The 24,770-nt window shown below is 43.9% G+C and overlaps 1 protein-coding gene across 6 annotated transcripts in view; it reads left to right on the top strand.

Annotated features, from left to right (window-relative positions):
- Positions 1–24,770, top strand: part of UTRN (utrophin) — a 683,920-nt gene that overhangs the window by 216,737 nt on the left and 442,413 nt on the right. For all 6 annotated transcript variants that reach the window (XM_040429574.1, XM_040429571.1, XM_040429568.1 and 3 more), the window contains 5 exons: positions 945–1,118; positions 10,595–10,750; positions 11,849–12,019; positions 21,062–21,241; positions 24,287–24,415. In XM_040429574.1, coding sequence (XP_040285508.1) covers positions 945–1,118; positions 10,595–10,750; positions 11,849–12,019; positions 21,062–21,241; positions 24,287–24,415 — 810 coding nt within the window. The remainder of the gene's footprint in view (positions 1–944; positions 1,119–10,594; positions 10,751–11,848; positions 12,020–21,061; positions 21,242–24,286; positions 24,416–24,770) is intronic.

Below are 24,770 nucleotides of genomic sequence, written 5' to 3'. Positions count from 1 at the left end.
GATGGGAGAGGGAGGGAGCTCCCTGCGCTGTTAACCTTTTCCATACAGCGGTCCGTACGGACCGCTGTATGGAAAGGGTTAAACGGCTGACATCGCATCGCAGATGTCAGCCGTTTATACCAGGGTGCCAGCAATGTGCTGGCACCCTGGTATCCCCACTAGACACCAACGATTATACAAGGGGAGGCGGGCGGGGGATCGCGATCCCGCCTGCCGCACCGCCCACCTCCCGCACCGCCCACACCGCCCGCAACCCTCCCCCTGCACCTCCCGCCACTAAAAATCATTCGGGGGTGCAGGGGGGGGTGAATAAAACTTTTTTTTTAGGCATATAAAGTTTCTGATCCCCGCGGTCAGGGACTGCGGGGACCAGAAACTTCAGAAATCGCAGCAAACCGCAGGTCTGAATTGACCTGCGGTTTGCCGCGATCGCCGACATGGGGGGGTCACGGGACCCCCCCGCGCATTTAGCCTAGGTGCCTGCTCAATGATTTGAGCAGGCACCGGGTTTCGATCACTGCCAGCCGCACGGCAGTGATCGAAAATACACAGGGCGTACATGTACGCCCTGTGTCCTTAAGTACCAGGGCACAAGGGCGTACCTGTACGCCCTATGTCCTTAAGAGGTTAATAAGGTGAACCAAAAATTAAGAAACAGTGTGTTTTAATAGGAATGTCTTTTGTATTTCATTTTAGTTTCATTATTAAATGTGAGTCTGCAGTAGGGAAAAAAAGTTTTTTTTTGTTAATGTTCTGTCTATTTTTTGTTTTAAAAAGGTTCCTAGGGCGGCCATATTGGAGATGCACACTTTTGTCCTGCATTGTCTGTACAATAGTGCAGCAGAATGTGTGCCTTATGGCAGCTAAAATGAATGGCGCAGATAAAATTGAGAATTGCCATGTAAAAATATGTAATTTTCTGATGAACCCTTTTTTTTCTGTAGAGGAAGCTGCGCGAGGTCAATACAAAGTTCCAGTTGTTCCAGAAACCGGCCAACTTTGAACAGAGGATGTTGGATTGCAAGCGTGTCTTAGATGGGGTGAAAGCCGAGCTTAGTGTTCTCAGTGTTAAGGATACCGATCCAGATGTCATACAGAAGCACTTGGACGGGTGCATGGTAATTTTTTTCTTAATGTTATCCATGTGATCTGAGAATATCACCAAGTGTGAAGGGTTCTGACTAGAGATGAGCAAAGTTCTTGAAAATCCGACTCGGCTGCTTCGCCAAATTTTACCAAAAAATCGCTATGTGATGAATTCATCACGAAGCACATTTCTTTGTAAGTAGTGGGTGCAATGACTGGGATCAGTGATTGCGTCGATCCCCGTCATTGTACCCCTCAGATTGGGGCTTCTGACAATATTAAAGTCTATAATAATAATAAAATAAAATTAAAAAAAACATACTTACCTCATCCATTTGATCATGAAGAGGCCACCACTGCCATCTTGATTGAAGATACAGGGCAATGATGTCATCACATTGGCCAGCATGGTGACGTCATATGTCACAGTGCACAAGATTTCGCACTGGAACTTCAATCAAAATGGAGGCGGCAGGCCCTTCGCACTCAAACGGTTGAGGTGAATAAGATTTTTTTATTTACCCCATTTCAGATAAAATTGATTCGTTACCATGAAGCACGAGGAAATTTGGCTTCGTGGCTAATTACATTTTCCACTTTGGGCACTTCAATTCGCTCATCACTAGTTTTGACGTAAGTTCTGCAAGTGGCATAATAGTCCAAATGAATAATGCTTCCTCTATGCAGACTGGAGCATGAGCTAGTATACTTGTATGCTTTCTGCCAACTGACTAAAGCACTTTGTATGGCTTAAAGACTATGTACACCCTCTGAGGCATTTTTTATGATTGCATTTTACTCATTTTGAGCTAAAAATATTTTTTTCAGGTCTTTATTAAAAATGTTCAGCCGTTTCTCAGAAACAGGGTTGAAAATCAGTCTGTTTGCAGGCTGTCAGTTTCTGTTTTCTTTGAACCCCATCATCTAAGAGCATGTGTAGCTCTTATCTCAGATCTCCTGACCTCATAAACACTTATTTAACCCCTTCAGGACCCTGCCATTTTTCACCTTAAGGAGGAGGCCATTATTTGCAAATCTGACGTGTCACTTTATGTGGTGATAACTTTAAAACGCTTTTACTTATCCATTTTGAGGTTGTTTTCTCGTCACATATTGTACTTCATGGCAGTAGTAAATTAGAGTCAAAATATTTCATTTTTATTTATAAAAAAATGCCAAATTTACCCAAAATTTTTAAAAATTCGCAGTTTTCAAAATTTACATTTTTTTTGCTTTTAAAACACATAGGGATACCTCCTAAAATAGGTATTACTTTACATTTCCCATATGTCTACTTCATGTTTGGAATATTTTGTACATTACATTTTATTTTTTTGGTACGTTAGAAAGCTTAGAAGTTTAGAAGCAAAACCCAATTTTCTAAGGACCAGTTTAGGTCTGAAGTCACTTTGTGGGGCTTTCATAATAGAAATCACCCAGAAATGGCCCCATTTTAGAAACAACACCCCTGAAGGTATTCAAAACTAAATTTACAAACTTTGTTGACTCTTTAGGTGTTCCACAAGAATTAAGCAGACTTTTGGTGTCCGTCTCCAAAGCGGAATGGAGACTGAACTGATGCAAACTGATGCATTCCGAGCAGATCCTTTTCCATTTAGAATGCATTAGAATGTAAACTGATCCGTTTTGGACCGTTTGTGAGAGCTCTGAACGTATCTCACAAGCGGAAAGCCAAAATGTGACAGTGAAAGTAGACTTAAAGGAAAATGGAGATGAAATTTCAGAATTTCACTTTTTTGGCAGATTTTCCATTTTAATCAATTTTTTTCCAGTAACAAAGCAAGGGTTAACAGCCAAACAAAACTCAATATTTATTACCCTGATTACCCTGTAGTTTACCCCCCCCCCATATGACCCCATATGTGGTCATAAACTGCTGTACGGGCACACGACAGGGCGCAGAAGGAATGGAACGCCATATGGTTTTTGGAAGACAGATTTGACTGGGATAATTTTAAGTTGCCATGTCACATTTGAAGACCCCCTGATGCACCCCTAGAGTAGAAACTCCCCCAAAAATTACCCCATTATGGAAACTATGGGATAAGGTGGCATATTTGTTGATACTATTTTATATATAATGTGTTATTGTTATAGAGCAGGTTGTTACGGACGTGACAATACTAAATATGACAGCTTTTTATTGTTGTTTGTTTCAGTTTTACAAAAAAGCATTTTTGAAAAAAAAAAAGATTTTTCTCGCCCATATTTATTGGGGGTGACAGGAACCGTGGGTATAGCTATGTCGTCTAGGAGGCATTGACACTAGTAAAAGCTGTTAGCTCCTCCCCTGGCAGCTATACCCCTCCAGCCTGGAGAGAGAGCTTCAGTTTTTTCTAGTGTCAATAGGAGGCCTCGCCTCCCTATTCTTCCGGGGGGAGCACGCCAGCGTTGGTCCGCCACGCTGCCTCCTCCCCCACAAGAAGACAAGTTGGACCAGGGCAGCCTCACTCCCCTGCATCCCGCCAGCAGAAGGGTCACCCGTCCAAGTCCCTCTTCCAGTGTCCTGCCACTACGGTGCCAGTAGCTGAAGGGGTGACCCTGCTGGACCAGAGGAAGGGTGAAAATGGAGGCAGGAAAAGGGAAGAGGATGAAGGTGAGTACACTGGACTAGGTAAGTATATTTAACCCTCTCCATCCCTCTGACCATCCCTCCCTTGTTGGTTATCAGGGACAGCCTATGGCTGGAAGATCACCGATTCCAGGGGGACTGGTGGGGTGCTGCCAGTGTCCTAGTGGTAAGACACTCGCTTATGTAGTGTTCATGGGTTCACATCCTCAGGGAGTTTAGTCCTGCTGGCACTCTCTGGCCTTATTCCCTCATTCCCCCTCTACATTCATGCTGGGCCGCACATAGGGGGTTAATGGCGCTGTAAGCAGGAGACCGAGCACACCGCTGTGTCTGGGAGCGCTCGGTCGGACATGCAGAGAGGGAAGCAGAGGAGGCTCCCGCTCCCCGACACCTACCGCCATGATCCACCCCTTCCGGGAGCGGACGCGCCGCAGTGAGAGTGCCCCTCTCCGGAGGGGGTTAACTGCCACTTGATCGGCCGTTTACCGCATCAGTGTTCTGGCCCGCGTGTTTCCCTGCTTGGCCCGCGTTAGTAGGAGAGGATTTTCGAATCTGAAGGGGAAGGGAGAATCGCTGACCCTGCCCGCTGCGTGGCCGTGTGCAACATGCGGACCCGACATTCCCCGCTGCGAACTGGGGACATGCACCGGCGGACAAACAGGGAAGAGAGCGGAGAGGCTCCCCCCCAATGTAGGATCGCTGGTGTCAGGGCACTAGGGGGTTAATAACAGGTGCACATTCTTCCCGCCACTCACCCCTTCCCCCCTGAAGCCGCTTGGCCCCGCCCCCTTCCTCAGGGCAGCTTAACCTCTTCTGGCCAACCACCTCCTGCCGCCAGCCCCAGATTATCTGAGGATTCTATCGTTCAGTACAAGGTGCCTGAAGATAAAACAGTTAACCCCTTCCTGCCTCTCTGCCCACTTGTCTTTGGGCATCCTAGTTTCTTTAAAAAAAATAAAAAAGAAAAAAGACGAGGTAGATGCGTGCTCTTAAGGTCCCCCCCACCCCTCAGCCTCATCACCGCAGGCCCCCCGCCCCCTGTCTGTGTGGTACCAAGCTGGGCCCGTGTCCTATACGAAAAGGAGGACCTCTCATAGTTCCCAATACCTTCACGGTCGTTGGTTGATAATCCTCCACCTGCGCAGATCCAGGGAGGACAGCTGGAGTATTCCAATCCACCCTCTGGGTCCTGTGGTTGATAGTTCTCTAGTGCACTTCACAAGGACCTCTGGATTCCCAATCCATCCTCCGGGGCCGTTTGGTTGATAATTCTCCACCAGCGCGATCCGGTTCAGAACCTCTGGAAATTCCCATTCCATCCTCCGGTGTCGTCTAGTTGATCATCTCCACCTGCGCGATCCAGTGCAGAACCTCTGGAAGTTCCTAATCCATCCTCTGGGGTTGTTTGGTTGATAATCCTCCACCTGCGCGATCCAGTGGAGAACCTCTGGAAGTTCTCATCCATCCTCCGGGGTCGTTTGGTTGATAAGGCTCCGCCTACGCACTCCAGTGGACGGACCTCTAGTTCCCACTCCACCCTCTGGGTAGTTTGGTTGATGTATTCCCACCGGCGTGGCCTACAACTGGGCTCTCACTCGAATCCGTTGCACTCTTTAAGATTGCGTTCCTTGTCGTCTGCATTACCCCCTCCTTCAGGCGGAGTATTTGCACCACTGCTGCATGCAATACTTACTGTAGGCATTATAGGTGAACTAAATGCTAGAGCGCCATTTTAAGTGACGCGAGTAGGCATTTCCCCTTTCTTAGGGGGCGGTATTGCATTCCACTGGGTACAGTACGTACCGTATGCATTAGCCTCTTCCATAGGTGGCGTTGTGGCATTATCACCGGTTACAGTGTTTACTGTAAGCATTAACCCTTCTTTAGTGGGGTAATTGCACTCTCACAGGGTACTAGATTCGCCATATGCATTGCCCTTCCATAAACGGCGTAATCTCTCTACCGTTGCATTCTGTTTCTGCCGTAAGCATGACCACTTCCGCTGGCAGCGCTTGTTGTAGGCATCACCCCTTCCATAGGCGGAGTAATTGCACTACTACGGATACTTGCCTTATGTTCTTCCCCCTGCGGTAGGTGGACTAAGTACAGTTACACTGGGTTTAGTGCTGGACGTATGCATCCCCCCTTCGGTAGGTGGCGGCATTGCATCTTCACTGGGTTCTGTACCTGCCGTATGCATTAGCCTTTCTCCCATCACCGTGCTTCCTGTTGCATTCCCCTTCCACAAGTGATCCGCTTACAGGGGAATACCTGAGCATCTTAGATTGCTACAGTTCAACTACGCCACGGCTCTAGATGCCTTAGCTTCTTCAGTGGGGCGTGGCAACAGTTGATTCCCATGGGTGCCGCCAGTGGATACGGTCGCGGTTTCCACTTGGTATCCTTCTTATCTTTCGGTGCTGGTTTGGAGAATGGTTGTGCCATCCTCTGTCTCTCATGGGGGTTGCCTAGCAACATTTATGTGTCCTAGAGACCACCCTTCTCCATGGGCCTCCTCGGTTCCAGTCGGTCAGGGCATTGTCCTCATCACTCTGTAGTGCATATGCCATTGCGCATATTCTGGGGAGTACGTTTCAGCGAGTCGAGTGTTCACTGACTCTGTAGTCCCCCCTCAGCTGGGGGTTCTACCCTGATGCTAGCTTGCTGTTGCTCCTGTTCAGAGCCCTTCCAGGTAAAGTGTTAAAGCTAGCTCTTCTTAATTGGGGTAGTATGGTGCCATGGCTTCTACGGATGGCCTCACGGCTTCCCTTTACTTTTGCGCCGACGGGGCAGGTGCTGGCTACTTCTGGGAGAGTGGTATTTGCGTTACTACTACATACTATGGTTCTTACTGCACAGCTCCTTCGTCAGGTGGCAGATTCTTCTAGATCTGAATTGGTGGCCTCTGCCGTATGGCCCCCTCCTCCGCTGGGGTATGGGCTAGTGATACAGTTGTGGCTCCCCTTACTTGGCTTCCTCCTCAGGCGGAGTTTTGGCACAGCCACTAAATCCCTGGCTGCATCTGCATTTGCACGGGGTATTCTTTAGTGGCCTTCTATTCCAGAGTTCCGGACCCGGCTGGTGGGATGTGGCGCGCTCCACATCTCTCCTTCTGCAATTGAATCCTTTCCATTGGTCCTGGGTGAGTTACCTCTGTTAAGACATCACTAATTTCTAGGTCATGTCAGCCCTCTGGTGATCATAGTTCCCAACACCCATTCCGGGAATAGACTGCGAGACTCCTCACACCAGACGGAGCGGGGTTGCTGTCATGTCTTGCCGTGATGATAGACGTTCCATTCCTGGTACGGAACACCCTTCTATTTCTTCTTCCCCCTCAAACAAACGGCTGCCGGCCTCTCTCTTCTGTATTCCTGGACTGCGGAAGGTGTTCGAGGCGGTCTGTCTGCGTTGGAGTCACCTGGACGTGGACTTGATGGCTTCGAGACTGTCTCGGAAGCTTCCGACCTTTCTCTCCCGAGCAGAGATCCGGAAGCTTGCGGCGTGGTCGCCCTGATTCCCTTGGTAAGGGTTCTCCCTCCTTTGCGTTTTCCCACCTTCCCCTTCCTACCCAGAGTTCTACGGAAGATCAGGATGGAGGGTATTCCGACTATCCTAGTCGCCCTGGGGATTAGCTGTCGCACGTGGTACGCCGACCTCGTCTCCTTCTAGGGGACGTCCTGGTCACTGCCACTCAGAGATGTCCTTCCTTCGCAGAGTCCGGTCTTCCATTAGTATTTTAAGTCTCTTTGTTTGCCGGTGTGGCTATTAAGACCACCATTCTATGCGAAGAGATTTTTTCGGCGGATGTCATCCGCAAGCCTGCATCGTCCAGGATCTATTCAGGACCTGAAGGTCCTTCCTGGGTTTCTGTGGAAGCCAAAATGTTCTGCCACTTCGTTTTTCTCCCCGCGGTCCTGTCCTTTCTACAATAAGGGTTGGACCTTGGTCTGGCCCTTAGTTCTTGCAGAGTCAGGCGTCGTCGCCTTCTATACTTTTCCAGCGCTCTCAGGTTCCCTGGGGCCTGTAAGGACCTTCTTCAGGGAGTAGCTCATACGGTTTCTCTGTACCGTCCTCCTTTACCACCTTGGGATCTGAGTTTAGTCCTCTCAGTGCTCCAGGCTTTCCCTGGAGCCCTTGTGGGAGAGTTTCTCTGACTCCTTTCCTGGAAGGTAGTTTTTCTGGTCGTTATCACTTCCCTCAGATGGGTGTCTGAGTTATCGGTGCTCTCTGCAGAGAACTCTTCCTGGTTCTTCATAGGATCAAGGTGGTTCGCTGGCCTGTCCCTTCTTTTCTTCCGAATGGGGTCTTTGACTTCATATTAACGAGGAAATTGTCCTTCCCTCACTGTGCCCATCTCCTTCACCCTAAGGAAACGGAGTTACACCATTGGACGTTGTCAGAGCTCTGAAGATCTATTTAGCAGCCTCTGGTCCCTTCTGCCGTCCGGATCCCTTTTTGTCATTCCAAAGGGTGAAGTGGATTGGCGGCTTCCAAGGTGGCAATCACACGCCAAATTCGGTCTACAATTGCTGAAGCATACCGCGTCCAAGGCAGGGTTCCGACCTTAGGTGTCACAACTTACTCCACCAGAGCGGTGGGGGCATCTTGGGCTCGGAGGAATCGCTCTTCGGCTGCTCAGTTGTGTAAGGCGGCTTCTTGGCCCTTCTTACACACATTCACAAATTTTACCAGGTGCATATTTATGCAGCGGCGGACGCTGCCTTAGGCAGCATGGTCTAGCAGGGGGCAGTTTCTTAGAGGCCTGCAGGGACGCTTGCTTCCATGGGTCTGTGGTTTTTTCCTCACTGTGGACTGCTTTTGGATATCCCACGATTCCTGTGTCCCCCAATGAATATGGGCGAGAAAAGGAGATTTTTGTACAACTTACTAGTAAAATCTCTTTCTCGCTCTTCTTAGGGGGACACAGCACCCACCCAGTATTGTTGTTCGACCACAGTTGTAGCTGTTGCTGGTTAGAACCCCGTTGGGTCTTTTGGCATGGTTGGTGTTCCATGTTTTTTCTTTGGCTGGCTTGCTTCTCCTACTGCTTGTACACAAACTGAAGCGCTCTCTCCAGTCTGCCAGGGGAGGAGCTAACAGCTTTTACTAGTGTCAACGCCTCCTACAGGACAAATCTATATCCACGGTTCCTGTGTCCCCCAATGAAGAGCGAGAAAGAGATTTTATTGGTAAGTTATACAAAAATCTCCTTTTTTTGTCTCTTATATTCTGAAGGCCATAATTTATTTTTTGGGCGACTGTCTTATGTAGGGGCTCTTTTTTTTCAGTATGAGATGACGGTTTGATTGGTACTATTTTAGGGTGCATATGACTTTTTGATCGCTTGGTATTACACTTTTTGTGATGTAAGGTGACAAAAAATGGCTTTTTGACAGTTTTTATTTTTTACGATGTTCACCTGAGGAGTTAGGTCATGTGATATTTTTTATACAGCAGGTTCTTACGGACGCGGCGATACCTAATATGTATGCTTTTTAGTTATCTAAGTTTTACACAATAACAGCATTTTTGAAACATGTCTTAGGTAGGGTCTCATTTTTTGCGAGATGAGATGACGGTTTGATTGGTATAATTTTGGGGTGCGTATGACTTTTTGATCGCTTGATATTACACTTTTTGCGATGTAAGGTAAGAAAAAATTGCTTTTTTTACACAGTTTTTATTTTTATTTTTTTACAGTGTTCACCTGAGGGGTTAGTTCATGTAATTTTTAGAGAGCAGGTTGTTACGGACGCGGCAATACCTAATATGTATACTTTTTATTTATTTATTTAAGTTTTACACAATAAAAGCATTTTTGAATAAAATAAAAATCATGTTTTAGTGTCTCCATATTCTGAGAGCCATAGTTTTTTTTATTGTCGTAGGGGCTCATTTTTTGCGGGATGAGGTGACGGTTAGATTGGTACTGGTGGGGGGAATACACCTTTTTGATCGCTTGGTGTTGCACTTTTTGAGATGTAAGATGACCCAAAAAATGGTTGTTTTAGCACAGTTTTTATTTTATTTCAGGTGAGGGGGTGGATCATGTGATATTTTTATAGAGGTGGTCGTTACAGAAGCGGCAATACCCAATATATCTGTTTTTATTTTTTCCCCAATTTTTTTGACTATTTTTTAGGTGTTTTATTTGGGGAATTTTTTATTGATTTTTTTTACTTGAAACTTTATTTATTTTTTATTATGAAAAACACTTTTTTTTTTTTTTTTACTTTTTTCTTTTGTCCTACTCTGGGACTTCAACTTCTGGGGTCTGATCCCCTCTGCAATGCATTACAATACAACCTGTATTGTAGTGCATCGGCTGTCAACTTTTATGCCTAAGTGCTGGATCTCACATGCTTTCGTACGAGGCAAGCCCCGATGTCTATGGAAGGCATCGGGCTTGCCTTCTCTGCCATCGGGTCCCTGCCACTGCAGTGCGGGGACCCGACGGGGAAGCGGAGGGCACCCGTACCCTCCGTGAACCCTCTGCATGCCGTCGTCGGCTTTGACAGCGGCATACAAGGGGTTACTACGCCGGCATCTGTGTCTTCACCGATGCTGGCGTATGCAGCAGGGACCCGGCTGTCTGTGACATGTACGTCCCTTGTCCTTAAGTCACATCCAGTCCTTAAGTCACGTCTAAGGATCCTTGAGGGGTTAAGCCATATTCTTATCAGTTTGATAAGAATTCAGCTATAATGAATGTTTATGATTGAATGTAGATGATCACAAACAGAAACTGACAGCCTGCAAACAAACTGATTTAACCATGTTTCTCTGAAACGGCTGAATATTTTTAATGAATAAAATTTTTTTTGCCCAAAATGAGTAAAATGCAATCATAAAAAAATTGCCCTGAAAGGTGTCCATAGCCTTTAAGATCACAAACTCAGACTCCTCTTTCAGAAATTGTACAAGACTCTGAGTGAAGTGAAGTTGGAAGTTGAGACGGTGATAAAGACAGGAAGACAAATTGTTCAGAAGCAACAGACTGATAATCCAAAACTAATGGATGAACAACTAACAGCCTTGAAGCTTCTCTATAATGATCTTGGAGGCCAGGTAATGTGTGGATGAGTATTCTATATAAATGTGATTTCTGTCAGTAAGTCTGGTCTTTAGGGAATGGGTAAGGTAAGGTTGATGAAGTAGAGCTAATGCTAATAATTCCATTAAAGTGTACCACCAGTGGTTTTTATAGCCAGGTCCTTCCTTTAATGACATGTCACCAGTTATTCTTGACACTGAATAAGTTTGGGATCTGAAATTTCTGTTCAATAATGACAATGAAGATGTTATAGATTGGGTCACCTGCTGCAACCCAGTCAATCATTCCCTAGGAACCTGTCATTTTTGTAGAGGTTGCATTGGCCCTAGGAACCCAGGAGAGCTAGAGTTTTAGGAGACACTGAACTGAAGCAGAATCTTAGCAGTTCTCTCATTTAGATTAGTCTTTCATCATGACAGATTTATTTCCAGTATTCAGGATGTCTGAAAAGTTGGCCACCTGGGAAGATGGCTGCCAATCCCCAACAATTGTACTAAGCAGTCATTGCATTTTTAATTTTTAATAGCACAGTGGTGAAGGCAAGAAGAACTGGCAGGAGACATTATCTTGATGCCCAAGTCTTTCGTCTTTCTTTACAGCTTAATTTGTTGCCTTCAACTTTCTTAATTAGTTTTCCCCTTTAGTTGAAATTTGAATGCTAGCTTTTAGGTACATATACTGTAATATTTCAGATTTAATGATCCTGAAATTAACATTTTCTACAATTTTCACTTTGGACATAGAGGACGTCAGCTTGAGGCTGTACAGAATCTCTGATACAATTAAGTAGCTGCATGGCCTGTGGATTCTCAGTATGCTCACAATTCTAATCGTAAATTGCCAAAATCTTTTGTATTAAATTTGATTTTAAACTGGGAATGGCTCATTGACAGACACAGTCAGTCTCTGAAAAAGGCATGTGGATGTTTTGTTTTTAGATCCATGGTGTCTGTCTTATATTGGCTCGTTTTAGCTTTTATGTCAGATAAATGGGTTTTGTCTGTTGGTGCAGAATATATGAGAAAATAGCTCCTTAATGAGTGATCTGAGATTTTTAAAAAAAGGCAGGAATATAATTGGTGGCTATTTGCTTTCTTAATTGTTCTATGTAGGTAACAGAAGGGAAACAAGACTTGGAACGTGCTATTATATTATCTGTGAAGCTGAGGAAAGAATCGGCCTCCTTGTCTGAATGGCTTACTGCTACCGAGTCTGAACTCATTCTGAAATCCACTACTGACAATGTTTGTGCTGATCTGGATGTTGAAATTGCCTGGGCCAAAGTAAGTACATTCTGATTTTCATACCATAGATTATATCTCAGTCCATCCTTTGTTTGAGAGCAGAGAAGCAGTATTTTTGGTACTGGATATATGCATAGATCCTCAAGGGCGTATCTCATGTATATTCCTGCCCACACTCCTCTCTTCTGCCAATCAGCTGTTAGCAGGAGCTGCTGTGCTCCATACACAGAGTAGTGTCAGTGCCTAGTTATTGCAGAGCTACTCCCATTGAAAGTTTTCTCCATACAGCAGCTTTTGCTAAAATCTGGTCAGCAGGGGTGCCTGGAGTTACCAGGCACCGCTTCTACACAGTGCGCAGAGCACACAGCGGCCCTTGCAAACAGATGATTGGTAGAGATGTCGGGGGTCTGGCACCCGCCAGTCAGATATTGATGATGTTTCAAAAAGATAGGTCATAGATCATGATTAATCCTGGAAACCCCTTTAAGTTGGAAGATTATTCTAAAGAAATGGAATATTAATAATTTATGTGTATATTATTACCGTGGTGTTTCGTGCCATTGTTCCATGCGCTCAGGAGTCAGCTTCTTGTGGATTTGAATTTGGACCACTGTTTCTATGGTGGTTCAGGTTGCCACTGTTCCATGTGTCCAGACCTCGGTTATTTGTCATTGTGAATTAGTGCTTTGTACTGCTCCTCAGTTCAGTATTGCTTGAGTTAAAGGGGTTGGCCACCATAAGTATAAAAAACAATAAAGTGCCCCAGACAATAACTAAAGCCAAGAGGAATTTGTATCATGACAGATATACTGTATATATATCATTTTTCTACTGCATTTAGCATAGCATGCTCCCATTAATGAGAGGCTGTGTGGGCGGAGCAGCTGCAAAGTGAAAGTAAAAATCCCAGCATGCATCACAGCAAAACGTCTCCAGGGGAGCAGTCACATGACATCTCTGCCTACTTGTGATGCCGAAGTGACAACAGCACATTAGGTGTCCTCTCATCAGTGCTTTAGCATACCTCCCAACTTTAGAATAGAAGCAAGAGCGACACTACGTGCCCAAGGCCACTTTCACACTTGTGTTTTTTGTGGATCCGTCATGGATCTGCAAAAACGGTTCTGTTACCATAATATAACTGCATGCATCCGTCATAAACGGATCCATTTGTATTAGGTCTTCTATAACCATAACGGATCCATCTTGAACACCATTGAAAGTGAATGGGGGACGGATCCGTTTTCTATTGTGCCAGAGAAAACGGATCCGTCCCCATTGACTTACATTGTGTGCCAGGACGGATCCGTTTGGCTCAATTTCATCAGGCGGACAGCGTTTTGGTGTCCGCCTCCAAAGCGGAATGGTGACTGATCGGAGGCAAACTGATGCATTCTGAGTGGATCCTTTTCCATTCAGAATGCATTAGGGCAAAACTGATCCATTTTCGACATACTTCCCCCGTACCAGGACCGCCACTGAAATCCGGGACTGTCCTGACGGATACTGGAAGGAGGTATGGCTTTAGGCCTCATGCACATGACCATAGCCTGCCTGTGCCTGTATTGTGGCCAGCGAACAGGGGGTCTGCAATATACAGGCACCAGCCGCGTGCGCACCGTATCAAGTGATGGGTCTGAAATCCGAAAGATACGGTGTGGTCTGGAATGGAAGCACAGATCGGAAACCTATGGAGTGCATCCATGGGTTTTCTGTCTATGCCGCCGCACTGCGAAAAGTACTGTCGGATGCAGATTGCAGACCCCATTTAAATTAATGGGTTCATGTCTGCAGACAGTGGGCACACTGTCGGCGCCCATGCATTGCAATGTATACACACACACACACACACACACACACACACATACACATACACATGTACATGTGTGTAAATATATATATATATATACATATGTGTATGTATATTCATATATATAATATATATATATATATATATATATATATATATATTTATATGTACACATACTTAGGCTCCATTCACACATCCGCAATTCCATTGCGCATTTTGCGGAACGGAATTGCGGAGCCATACATTTTTATGCGGCCCCGATCCGGAATTGAGGACCCGCACTTCCGGGTTCACAATTCCGATCCTGAAAAAAATAGAACATGTCCTATTCTTGTCCGCAATAGCGGACAAGAATAGGCATATTCTCTTTGTGACGGCAATGTGCGGTCCGCAAAATGCGGAACTCACATTGCCGCTGTCTGTATTTTGCGGATCCGTGGATCCGCAAAACACACACGGATGTGAGAATGGACCCTTAGACATAAATACATACACACACATACATATACACATACGGTCAGTGCCCATGCATTGCGGACCACAATGTATATACACATATAAATATATTAAACACGTGTGTTAAATTTTGTGTATAAATAAATGTGTATGTATGTAAGTATGTATGTGTATATATATATATATATATATATATATATATATATATATATATAAAAAAAACAAAAAAAGTTCAGTGGCAGCACCGTCAGAGGAAAAAATACGGGTGCAGCTGGCCCAGTGTGGATAAAGCCAATCCAAGTAGATAGAATTGCAAAAAAGGGCAGCACTCCAGAAAGTAAAAGAAGAAAAAACTTTAATTACCCATATGGGACAGGCGACGTTTCGGCTCAATGTGTGAGCCTTTCTCAAGCCTGAGAAAGGCTCACACATTGAGCCGAAACGTCGCCTGTCCCATATGGGTAATTAAAGTTTTTTCTTCTTTTACTTTCTGGAGTGCTGCCCTTTTTTGCAATTCTATATATATATATATATATATATATATATATATATATATATATATATATATATAAAGCAAAACAACAGCATTCTCATTAGATGAAAATAGAAAAAAGATTATTCACCCATGTGGACGCGATGTTTGTGTGTGTGTGTCTGTGTGTGTGTATGTATATATATATATAATATATATATAGCTTTTTTTCTGGCGGAACGCGTCGGGGAGGGGGGGGGGGGGTGAGTTCCACCACCTTTTCTCTGAGAAAAAAAGCCATATATATATATATATATATATATATAATCCAAAAAGCAGGCAGCACTCCAAGGTAAAGGTGTGTGTGTGTGTGTGTGTGTGTATATATATATATATATATATATATAAACACGCACACAAAATCATAGTTCCTGGCTAGATGTCCTGCTTTCCCTGTTGGTTGCAGGGGGCGTGGCATAATGGAACCGGTGGGTGTGGCTTAGCGGGTTGGCTGTGTGGTGATAGTGCAGGGGGGGATGGGGGTTGACTAGTAGCTACTGCAGTAGGGACTCAAGGGTTTTATCACAGCCAGCTTCTGACAGGAATCAGCTGTTTGTAGAGCGGGAACAAGCAGCTGATTCCTGTCACAGTTGGAGGGCAGCAGGGAGCCAACCACTGACAGGAGCAGACTGCACATGCGCATGGACGAGCTTCCTCTCAAGCTCCTCCATGTCGCGTGCAGCCATGGACGAACTCAGCTGCAAGGTAGAGCAGGACTAAGGGGGAGCGGCTTATAACTGAAAGAGAAGCAGGCAGATGTGTTTAATGAAGTATATTAGGGACTTCATTTTTTCCCTGCCACACTGTAGTGGAGAGTATTTAAAGAGTGGCCAACCCCTTTAAGTGTTCCTTGGTCTTGTGTCTGCATCTGTTTGACCGAGTTCATTACGTCTGCTATATAGTTCTTGAGTTTGTGTCTTGCCCCTGGTTCTGCAGCATTAATTCTGTTGGTTCTTTGCACATTTTTGTCTGTGTCTGAATTCCCTGAAGGATCTTCTGATCCGTTTGTCTGTTTGTATGCTTGGCCTGTTCCTGATCTGTTCCTTTGCCTGTTCATGGTCTGAATTCTGTCCTAGTTTCAGTGGTCTTGTTTTTGAATCTGTTCCGTGGATTTTTCCTGTGTGTGTCTGACTTCTAGCCATGTTCTGTTTGCCTTGTTCTTGTGTCTGTTTTGAAGATCAATTGATAGACAGAAGTACTGATAGATGTTGACACAGGTCCTTGATTTGGAAAAAAAGAAAACCTTTCCATGATGCTTGTAACATGGTGTGATAGTTTCATAATAATTTTAATGCCAATTTAACAGATGTCTCTTTGAAATTCTGGGGTATATAAGACTGCATAGAAATGGCCATGTGTGGTGCGTGAAATTTTGTCAGTATGACAGCCGGTCGCATTTACCGGACCGATTGCGGCTCACATGAGCTGAATTCACTGCATGATACTGATCTATGATGATGTGAGATCCAGCCCAGCTGCGGGTCTGCTGTCCCATACATACAGCATAATTTGAGTACAGGACAGTAGACCTGCGGTTGAACTGGAACTCACAAGATCACTATGATGCAGTGAGTTAGTCTCACATGAGTCTTCGTCAGTCCTGCAAATTTTGCAGTCACATGGACCGCACACAGCAGCCGTATACAGATATCTTAATACTTAGAAGCCAGTCTTTGACTGTAGATCAGACTAAACCTCATTCACATGGCAGAACTCAGTGACCCTTATGCATGTGGGTATTTTTCCTTGGAAGCAAGGCTTCTAGAGGGAATAAAGCTCTGTACGTACTGTACAGTACTTAAATTTTTTTCTTTTGGATCCAAGTAGAATGTAACAAAAAATTTGGGGCATATGGAGGTCTAAGTAAAAGTCCAGAATGAGAGCCCTATTCAAAAACTGAGCCATTACACGGCAGTACACTAGGCCTGAATTTTCACTTTGAGATTAAACTTTTTTCTTCTCCGTCTTTCTCAGTGTAGTAGGAATTGCTATTACATCAGCATTAATTGGGCAGAGATTTCTTTCTGAATTATGAGTACACAGCGAAAACAAATTGTGCTTGACTTATTAAATGACTTAATTATAAGTCACTTGTGGCTTAGCTGCACCAGGATGCAAATGATTCTTGGATAATGAATCTTTAATCGCTTCAAATTGCAAACTACATGCTGCATAAATTCCAATGATGGATATTTACTGAAGAGGTTTATATTAATGTTTTCCTTTATACTTCAAACTTTGTTGATTAGGCAATTTTATGATATTTTTAGAACCATTTGTTTGATCAACTTCTTAAATTACGCTTTGTATTCAGTCTTGAGTTACCATATAACCATCCAATCCATTATAATGTAGCCCGACCATTAAAGCGGTTTTCCCAGAATTCTCAGGATAGGTCATCAGTATATGATCGGTGGGGGTCTGACACCAGGGACCCCTGCTGATCAGCTGTTTGAGAAGGCAGCGGCGCTCTTTTTCTCTGCTTTTCCTAGGCCAGTGACGAAACGTTCATCGATCACGTGGCTTAGGAGCAGCTCAGTCCCAAAGAAGTGAATGGAGCTGAGCTGAGCTGCAAAACCCAGCACAGCCGTCGTACAATGTACAGCGGTGTGCTCACAGGAGCGCTGCCGCCTTTTCAAAACAGCCGATCGGCAGTGGTCCCGAGTGTCGGTCCCCCACAATCACATACTGATGACCTATCCAGAGGATAGTATAAAAATGCTGGAAAACCCTTTTAAGGCCTAGTTCATACGAAAGTATGGCTTTTATAGTTTTTTGCGGTCCGTTTTTAACGTATCCGTTGTTCCGTTTTTGAGTTCCGTTGTGTTTCCGTTTCCTTTCTGTTTTTCCGTTCCGTTTTTCCATATGGCATATACAGTATACAGTAATTACATAGAAAAAATTGAGCTGGGCATAACATTTTCAATAGATGGTTCAGCAAAAACGGAACAGATACGGAAGACATACGGATGCATTTCCATATGTGTTCTGTTTTTTTTTGCGGACCCATTGACTTTAATGGAGCCACGGAACGTGATTTGCAGCCAAATATAGGACATGTTCTATCTTTCAACAGAACGGAAATACGGAAACGGAATGCATACGGAACACATTCCGTTTTTGCGGAACCATTGAAATGAATGGTTCCGTATACGGACCACAAAAAAACGGCCCGTACACTCGCAAAAAAAAAAAAAACGTTCGTTTGAACTAGGCCTAACTGCTAATTCACCAATGCATAATAAGTTTATTTAGTGTATTATTAGACCCAGACAAGCGATTTTAGTGCGAGAAACTCGCTGTGTGTGGCAGCATGAGTTCTTGTTCTCAACTCTACTCCTTTGACAAGATCGCACAGCATTACAATGATTTATACTGCTATGTGACCCTGAAAGACTTGCATTATGTCAGTGTAAGGCTACATTCACACGAGACGTATTTTGTTTCCGGGTCTGTTCCGTTTTTTTTTTGCGGATAGGATGCAGACCCATTCATTCCAATGGGTCCGGAAAAAATGCGGACAGCACACCTCTTTCCGGTGAGCCACGTTCCCTTCCCAAGGCTTGAAAAGTGTCCAAAAAACTTAATAAATGTGGTGCAACACACATACACCAGTCTTTTAGTCCCAATTACACTAGCATTCTGGTGTATTTTCAATAGTAAGTCTTCCCCCAAAGAGTTTTGTCTTGCATCGATATGTGGAGCCAAAAGCATATGCAGAGTGTTATCAAGCACAAACATACAAATAGCTGCACACACATGCAGTCTTAGGGGGTTCTCATTTTAAATTTAATAAAGTTGCCATATAGTGTATGGAGATTATACTGCCATACTGTATACATTACAACTTCCACTATGCAGTACATTTAAATGATGCCCTCATATTGTACAAATAGATAGTCATAATATCTGTGGCAGTCTGTGCAGTAAAGGGATTTAGGGTTATGTGCCTAGTGATCTAGGGTAATACATCGGTTGATATGTCACTTAAAGCATCACTAACATATCAACAAACTCTGCATTAATCAATAGTACAGTGTGTGTACATTAGTAATAACACTATTTATGGTCACTATATAACTCTTATCTGACATGCATTTGGATGCATGGTGAATATCTAGTTCTAGGTCTGCAGTTCTCCCAGAGATGGTGGGCAGAGACCAGCTGCCATCCGCTGCACACTGACAGTAGCCGAGAAACTGCTTCCTAACCTTCTGTCACTCATTACAGAAAAGTACTGACCTGTATGGTTCTGAATTTAGCACTTGTTGTCAGATATAAACTTCCTATTTAGTGGTGGATTCTTTTTGTTGTATCTCCTGGAGTCCTGTCTCATGCATGCTCTTGCTCACTCCCCCTCTCCCCTCTCCATAGACTTGTATTGATATGTGTAATCTGATACTTCAGCAGAGCTGGTCTGTCTTGAGATGGATTCAAAGCAAGATTCCTGCATGCTGGTTCATTCAACTCCCATCAAAGTGAATGGGAAGTAAATCTGTCATTGTAGGGATGCAAACACCCGTATACTAAAAATGAAATCCCATAACTCAAGGTGTTCTGTAAGCGTGCAGCAGTGGGACATGAAGGAACAGTGACTGTATGGAAAGAAAGAGGCAGAAAACATTGTGAAACATATAGCAGGCTTACTTCAATAAGTTCTCTTGGAAGCACACATTGTAGCAGCGCTGTTGCAATTGCCAATAGATGTATTTACTCTACATGTGCCCTATATGTGCTCTCCTAGCATTCCTAGACCGTAATCCTTAACGTCAATGCTCAAGACTGTATTGCGGCTCCACAAAACTTCTGAATTGTATGGAGTCAATATGCAGTATCCAGTATAGTGTATAGGGCCCTACTATACCTTTCGGCATGATGCATTGTGGAGATGTTTGCTCAGTATCTCCATTATTTTCTGCTGCATAGAGGTGCTACACCGTGGCAGACAGAGTCACTATGACTGTATTATGGGGTCATATGGGCTGCAGCCATATGTGTGACATGCATTTACTTTTCTACTTTGCCCTGGCTTGCATCGCGACTGGTTGGTCTTGCCAGGTATGAGTAGGCTGATATTAGGATAATAATTTTTTACAAAGTTTTGTTGGAATAACTGTCACATATATATATAGACGCCAACTTCTGGTATCGGAAGAAGCGCTGTTCGGTTTAGAAATTAAATTTTCAATCACACTTCTGGACCTTCATCTATTAGCTATAAGGAATAATAACCGGATCTGTTCCTGAGGACCTTGTACCCAATGGTGAGGCTGCGTGGAAATTGTACGCTTGCTGCCAGGTACCCCCTACAGCTTACAGTGGCACACCCTGTATTTAACAATGGGGAACCAGGCTTTGTCTGGATTAGAAAGTACATTTTCAATTATAGTTCCGGACCTTCATCTGTAAGCTTTAAGGAATAGTGTCTGGGTCTGTTCCTGAGAACCCCACACGTGATGGCGGTGCTGCATGAATATTGCACACTTGCTGTGGGGTTTCTCTATAGCTTACAGTGGAACACCCTGTAATTGACAGTGTGGAATCCAGCTCTGTCTTGGTTAGAAAGTAAATTTTCCGTTATGGTTCCAGACCTTCATCTATTAGCTATAAGGAATAGTGCCCAGATCTGTTCCTGAGGACCTCAAACCTGCTGGTAGGGCTGCATGGAAATTACACAGTGGCACACCCTGTAAATGACAATGGTGAACCCTTCCAAAGAGTACAACCCCTTTGATGTACAGAGTATATGCCAAGACAGGATAAAAGTATACAATAGTAGATGTATATATACATACGGGGTCATTTATAAACCTAAAATATGCCTAAATTAGGCATATTTCAGGTGCAGATTGCGGCGCAATGGTTAGTTGTTCTGCAATCTGCGACTTCTCCCCGCTCACGCCAGGTCTAAAAAAGTGGGCATGGTGGGAAAGGGGACGGTCCGGGAGGCCAGTCTCATTTACGACATACTACGCCTGTTTCAGGCAAGAAAAAGGTCTAGGAAGCTGTCTTACATTTAGAAGCAGCGCTGGTTACGCTGAAGTTATGAAGAGGCCGGCGCCTCTTCATAACTTTGTCGATCCACCACCACAGATGGGGCTATCATTAAGACCAACGTCTAAAATGCCGGTCCTAATAAATGTGCCCCATAGTTTACATCAAGCCTATTACTAAACAGTTGAGCTGAAGGGTTTCCTGTACTGTTAGGCAATGTGTGAGAAAAAGAGAGAGTTTCAAAGGTCTGTCGGCGTGCTCTGAATAATCCGGCCTGCTCTTTTTGTAGAATGTGCTGAAGGAGCTGGAGAGGAGGAAAGCTGAATTGAACAGCGTGACTGAGAGCAGCGCAGCTCTGCAGTGCTTGGTGGAGGGAAGCGAGAACATCCTGGAGGAGAAGCTTTGTGTCCTTAATGCTGGCTGGAGCAGAGTCCGCACCTGGACTGAGGATTGGTGCAATACATTACTGGTAAGTTCATTGCAACTCTTCATTGAAGAAATGTCCTTTAGTTTAATTACTCTATAATGTCCATGGTAATGGTACTGCTGTTAGTCCGCAAATCTGGTGCAGTCAAACTCCAAATATACAGTTTCCGTAAGAAGACATTGTTTAATTACGTCCATATTCATATCCCTTTTCTTAGATTTGAAATAATTATTTTGAGATAATCTGGAGTTAAAAAATTCCTGAAACCCAAAGCAACGTAGACTGCAACAAACCATGTTTGTCACTGAATATGACACACTTAAAAGGTGACTTTTATTAATTCAGTTTAAAACCGGGATTTAAAGGGGATTTTCAGGATTTATATTAATATCAAATTAGGGAGATTTAGCACTTGGGACCCCACTGACCAGCTCTTTTCAGAAGCTGCACCTCTAAAACCCAGCTCTGGAACTCCACAGCTCCATACACTGTATAGTGGTAGTGTCTGGTTACTGCAGCACTACTCCTATTCATCTGGATAGGAGCAGTGCTTAAAGGGGTTCTCCCGGGTTTTAAAAAAAATCCGTCCACCTTCTGGTCAGGGTCTGAGCAGAAGAGCCTGCAGCCAGTGTCACTGCAGTCGAGACACGGAATCATCGGCCTGATGTTAAGTACTGATCAAACTCTCTTCCCACAACAGGGCAGAAGGTGGCCAGACTTTTTTAAAAGACTTGAGAACCCCATTGAATTTTACATTTTTCCCTGTTCAGAATAAAGGAGTTGTTCACCTCTGGAGAACTTTTCTACAGACCCCACTAGCATGTGCGGACCAGCGGTGGTAATCATAATTACCTGATCGATCCCCACCACTGGGTTCTGACTCCATCACTGCCACTTCACTGGACGCAGCGGTGATGTGTCACACGCGTCATTTGACCCAGTGATATGACGCATGAACTCATTACTACCGTGGGTCTGCCCACACTGGGGGAGGGGTTCTGTTTAAAAGGTCCTCAGGGGTGAATGATCCCTTTAAACAGGAAATGTGAATTAATGAATTGAAATCTAAATCCTTCGCAGAATTGCAGTAATCTAGTTTATCTAGATCAAAAATGTAACAGGCTCCTAAATATTCATATGTAGTAATATTGTGTAGCCTTTCTCCAGTGAACCCAATTATTTGTGTCCTACTGTTGTGACCACAGAATACCCCAGAACAGGGTCACTGCAAAAGGTGATGCACTGTATGGTGAAGCAAGAGTTAACAGCCTTGGCTCATCCCCTTAGGTTGCCAGGAGATCGACCTGGGTCCACCCACTGGTTAGTCAGAGTAGTGAGAATTTAGCTGTGCTACAGTGTGGACCTACATGTGCATTCTCCTGAGACCTAGGCCCTAGTTACTGACTCCATTACCTTCTGTCAGCAACTGCATTTACACTCCTACCTTGCACCCTGCGAAAACACTTAACATCAAGGGCCCCCTAATCAACACCAGTCAGGAGCCCCAAGACCAGGGTGAAAGAGTGCGTCCTCCAGTCACTGCACGGTCCCAGAGAGAGCTATAGAGGTGGAATTTCCACTGTGAGAACTACGATCACTCTCAGGGCCAAAACTACCACTCCCATCCTGCGCTTCTTTCTCCCAGGCTCACTGCAGTACCAGCTCTCATGGCAACAGCTTTCACATGCCCTAAAGGATTGATTTTGGGGCAGGAATGATCATCACTGTGATCATTCATTTCCCCACACACTTTACATTATGTTGCCAGCTCATTTACAAGGGAATATGTGCTGCCGACCAGCGAGCATATTTCTGCGCGCATAGACAATTTGATTGCTGCCCTGTTTGTAAGATGCAATGATTTGGAATGAACATTTGAAACAGATAAAAGTGCTTTGGGAATGACAACCCCGTATGTATTGCTGTATTCTTATGCAGCTTCCTTCCCCTGAGGACTCTGCATGTGAGCGCAGCAATACATATGGGGTGTTCATTCCCACAGCACTCTTATCTCTTTTCATTTTTGCAGGTCATATATATGCATTTTCATTTATTTACTTATTTATAGATATATTATTTACATAGCACATTTAGCACTTTATTTTCTTAGGATGTAACAATTTTGATATTTAAAAATGTATATGGCTATTCAACCCCATTCATACCAGCCTACAGGCATTTATCTCTCTTTTTGCATGATCATTTTATGCTGCTTTAGATTGGTCTCTTTGGGACTTATGGTAATATACCTTTTTCTATTTTGAATTTCATTATTGCGACCTTTCTCTACTTTTGTATCCTGCTATTATTATACCTACCACGGTTTGCGCTGTGGGGGGCTAATTCCTGGATTGTTGCTATATGCATTTTTTGGGGATGCCCTGTCATTTTATATAGTTTTTAATTAATAATTTTTTATTTATGTATGTCAAATATAGCTTCTATTTATTTGTATATGTTTTTAAATGGTGTGCACCTTACTTTAGTGCGTAGACTTTTTTTTGGGGCTTATTATGCATGTTTTTTTACATGCTGGTAGCACCCTCGGTTTACTTAATTTATAGCGGTACCCATCTTCTTTGAATAGTACAGTAGGTGTATATTTGTCTGTAAAATACCCACTTACCCTCCAGATGTATTATGGGTGCTGGTATAGTGTTGAAAGCTCATCTCTTTTGTGCTTGATTTTTGTTTTCTAATATGAAAACACCAATGTGAAACTGACCATTGCATCCAACGTAATATATAGTATTGATTTTGTGTTTTTAATGTTTTTCTTATTTTGTGTTCAATTCTTTGATAAATAAGGAATCCTAAGAATGGAAGATGTAGTAGTAGTGTAGACGGGCTGCTTTGTAATAGTAAGCGTTACATGAGGGAAATCCTTCCATGTGTATGTACTGCTAACCAGTCAAATATTTTATACAGATGTTGGCGTTTTGTAACCGGGTTTCCCAGTCTTTGAATTCATTCTGCCCGAACTCTTCTCTCATGTCTCCACTTGGTGCCAGCTCCCTAAATTACCACTCATTAGCAGTCGTTTACTTGAATGCCTGCAGCCAATGACCCTTCTCTATGTTTTGTTAGAATCACCAGAGTCAGATGGAGATTTTCGATGAGAATGTCGCTCACATAAGCACTTGGCTCTATCAAGCGGAAACCCTTCTGGACGAGATTGAGAAAAAGCCAGCTAACAAGAAAGAGGAAATTGTGAAGGTACTGTTCTACATTGACAGGGTCTTGAAACATGTATGAAATCAATGGATAATTGTCTAAAGACTTTCCTTCAAAAAGTAAGAGAGGAATTTATATTTATCTGCCTACCTTGAAGGTATACTTACCTAAGGTTGTCATAACTCATTTGCATGAAGATGGTGCAAACCAGGTTGTTAGGCTTCAGTGTTTGCTTCTGCTTGAAAAAATGGCAGTACATTAGTACAGACATTGCTGGATGATGTTGAGTAGGTGTATGATCACCTTGATGTCACACTGTGTGGCCCCCAAGCATGCCGGCTTTGTCTCCATGGACAGCACAGTTCTTGTAGCACTAGGGTCCCAGATTGAAATCTGA

Source organism: Bufo bufo, chromosome 4 (assembly GCF_905171765.1).
Source record: "Bufo bufo chromosome 4, aBufBuf1.1, whole genome shotgun sequence".
Classification (NCBI taxonomy): domain Eukaryota; kingdom Metazoa; phylum Chordata; class Amphibia; order Anura; family Bufonidae; genus Bufo; species Bufo bufo.
This window is presented reverse-complemented; position numbering and strand designations above follow the sequence as displayed.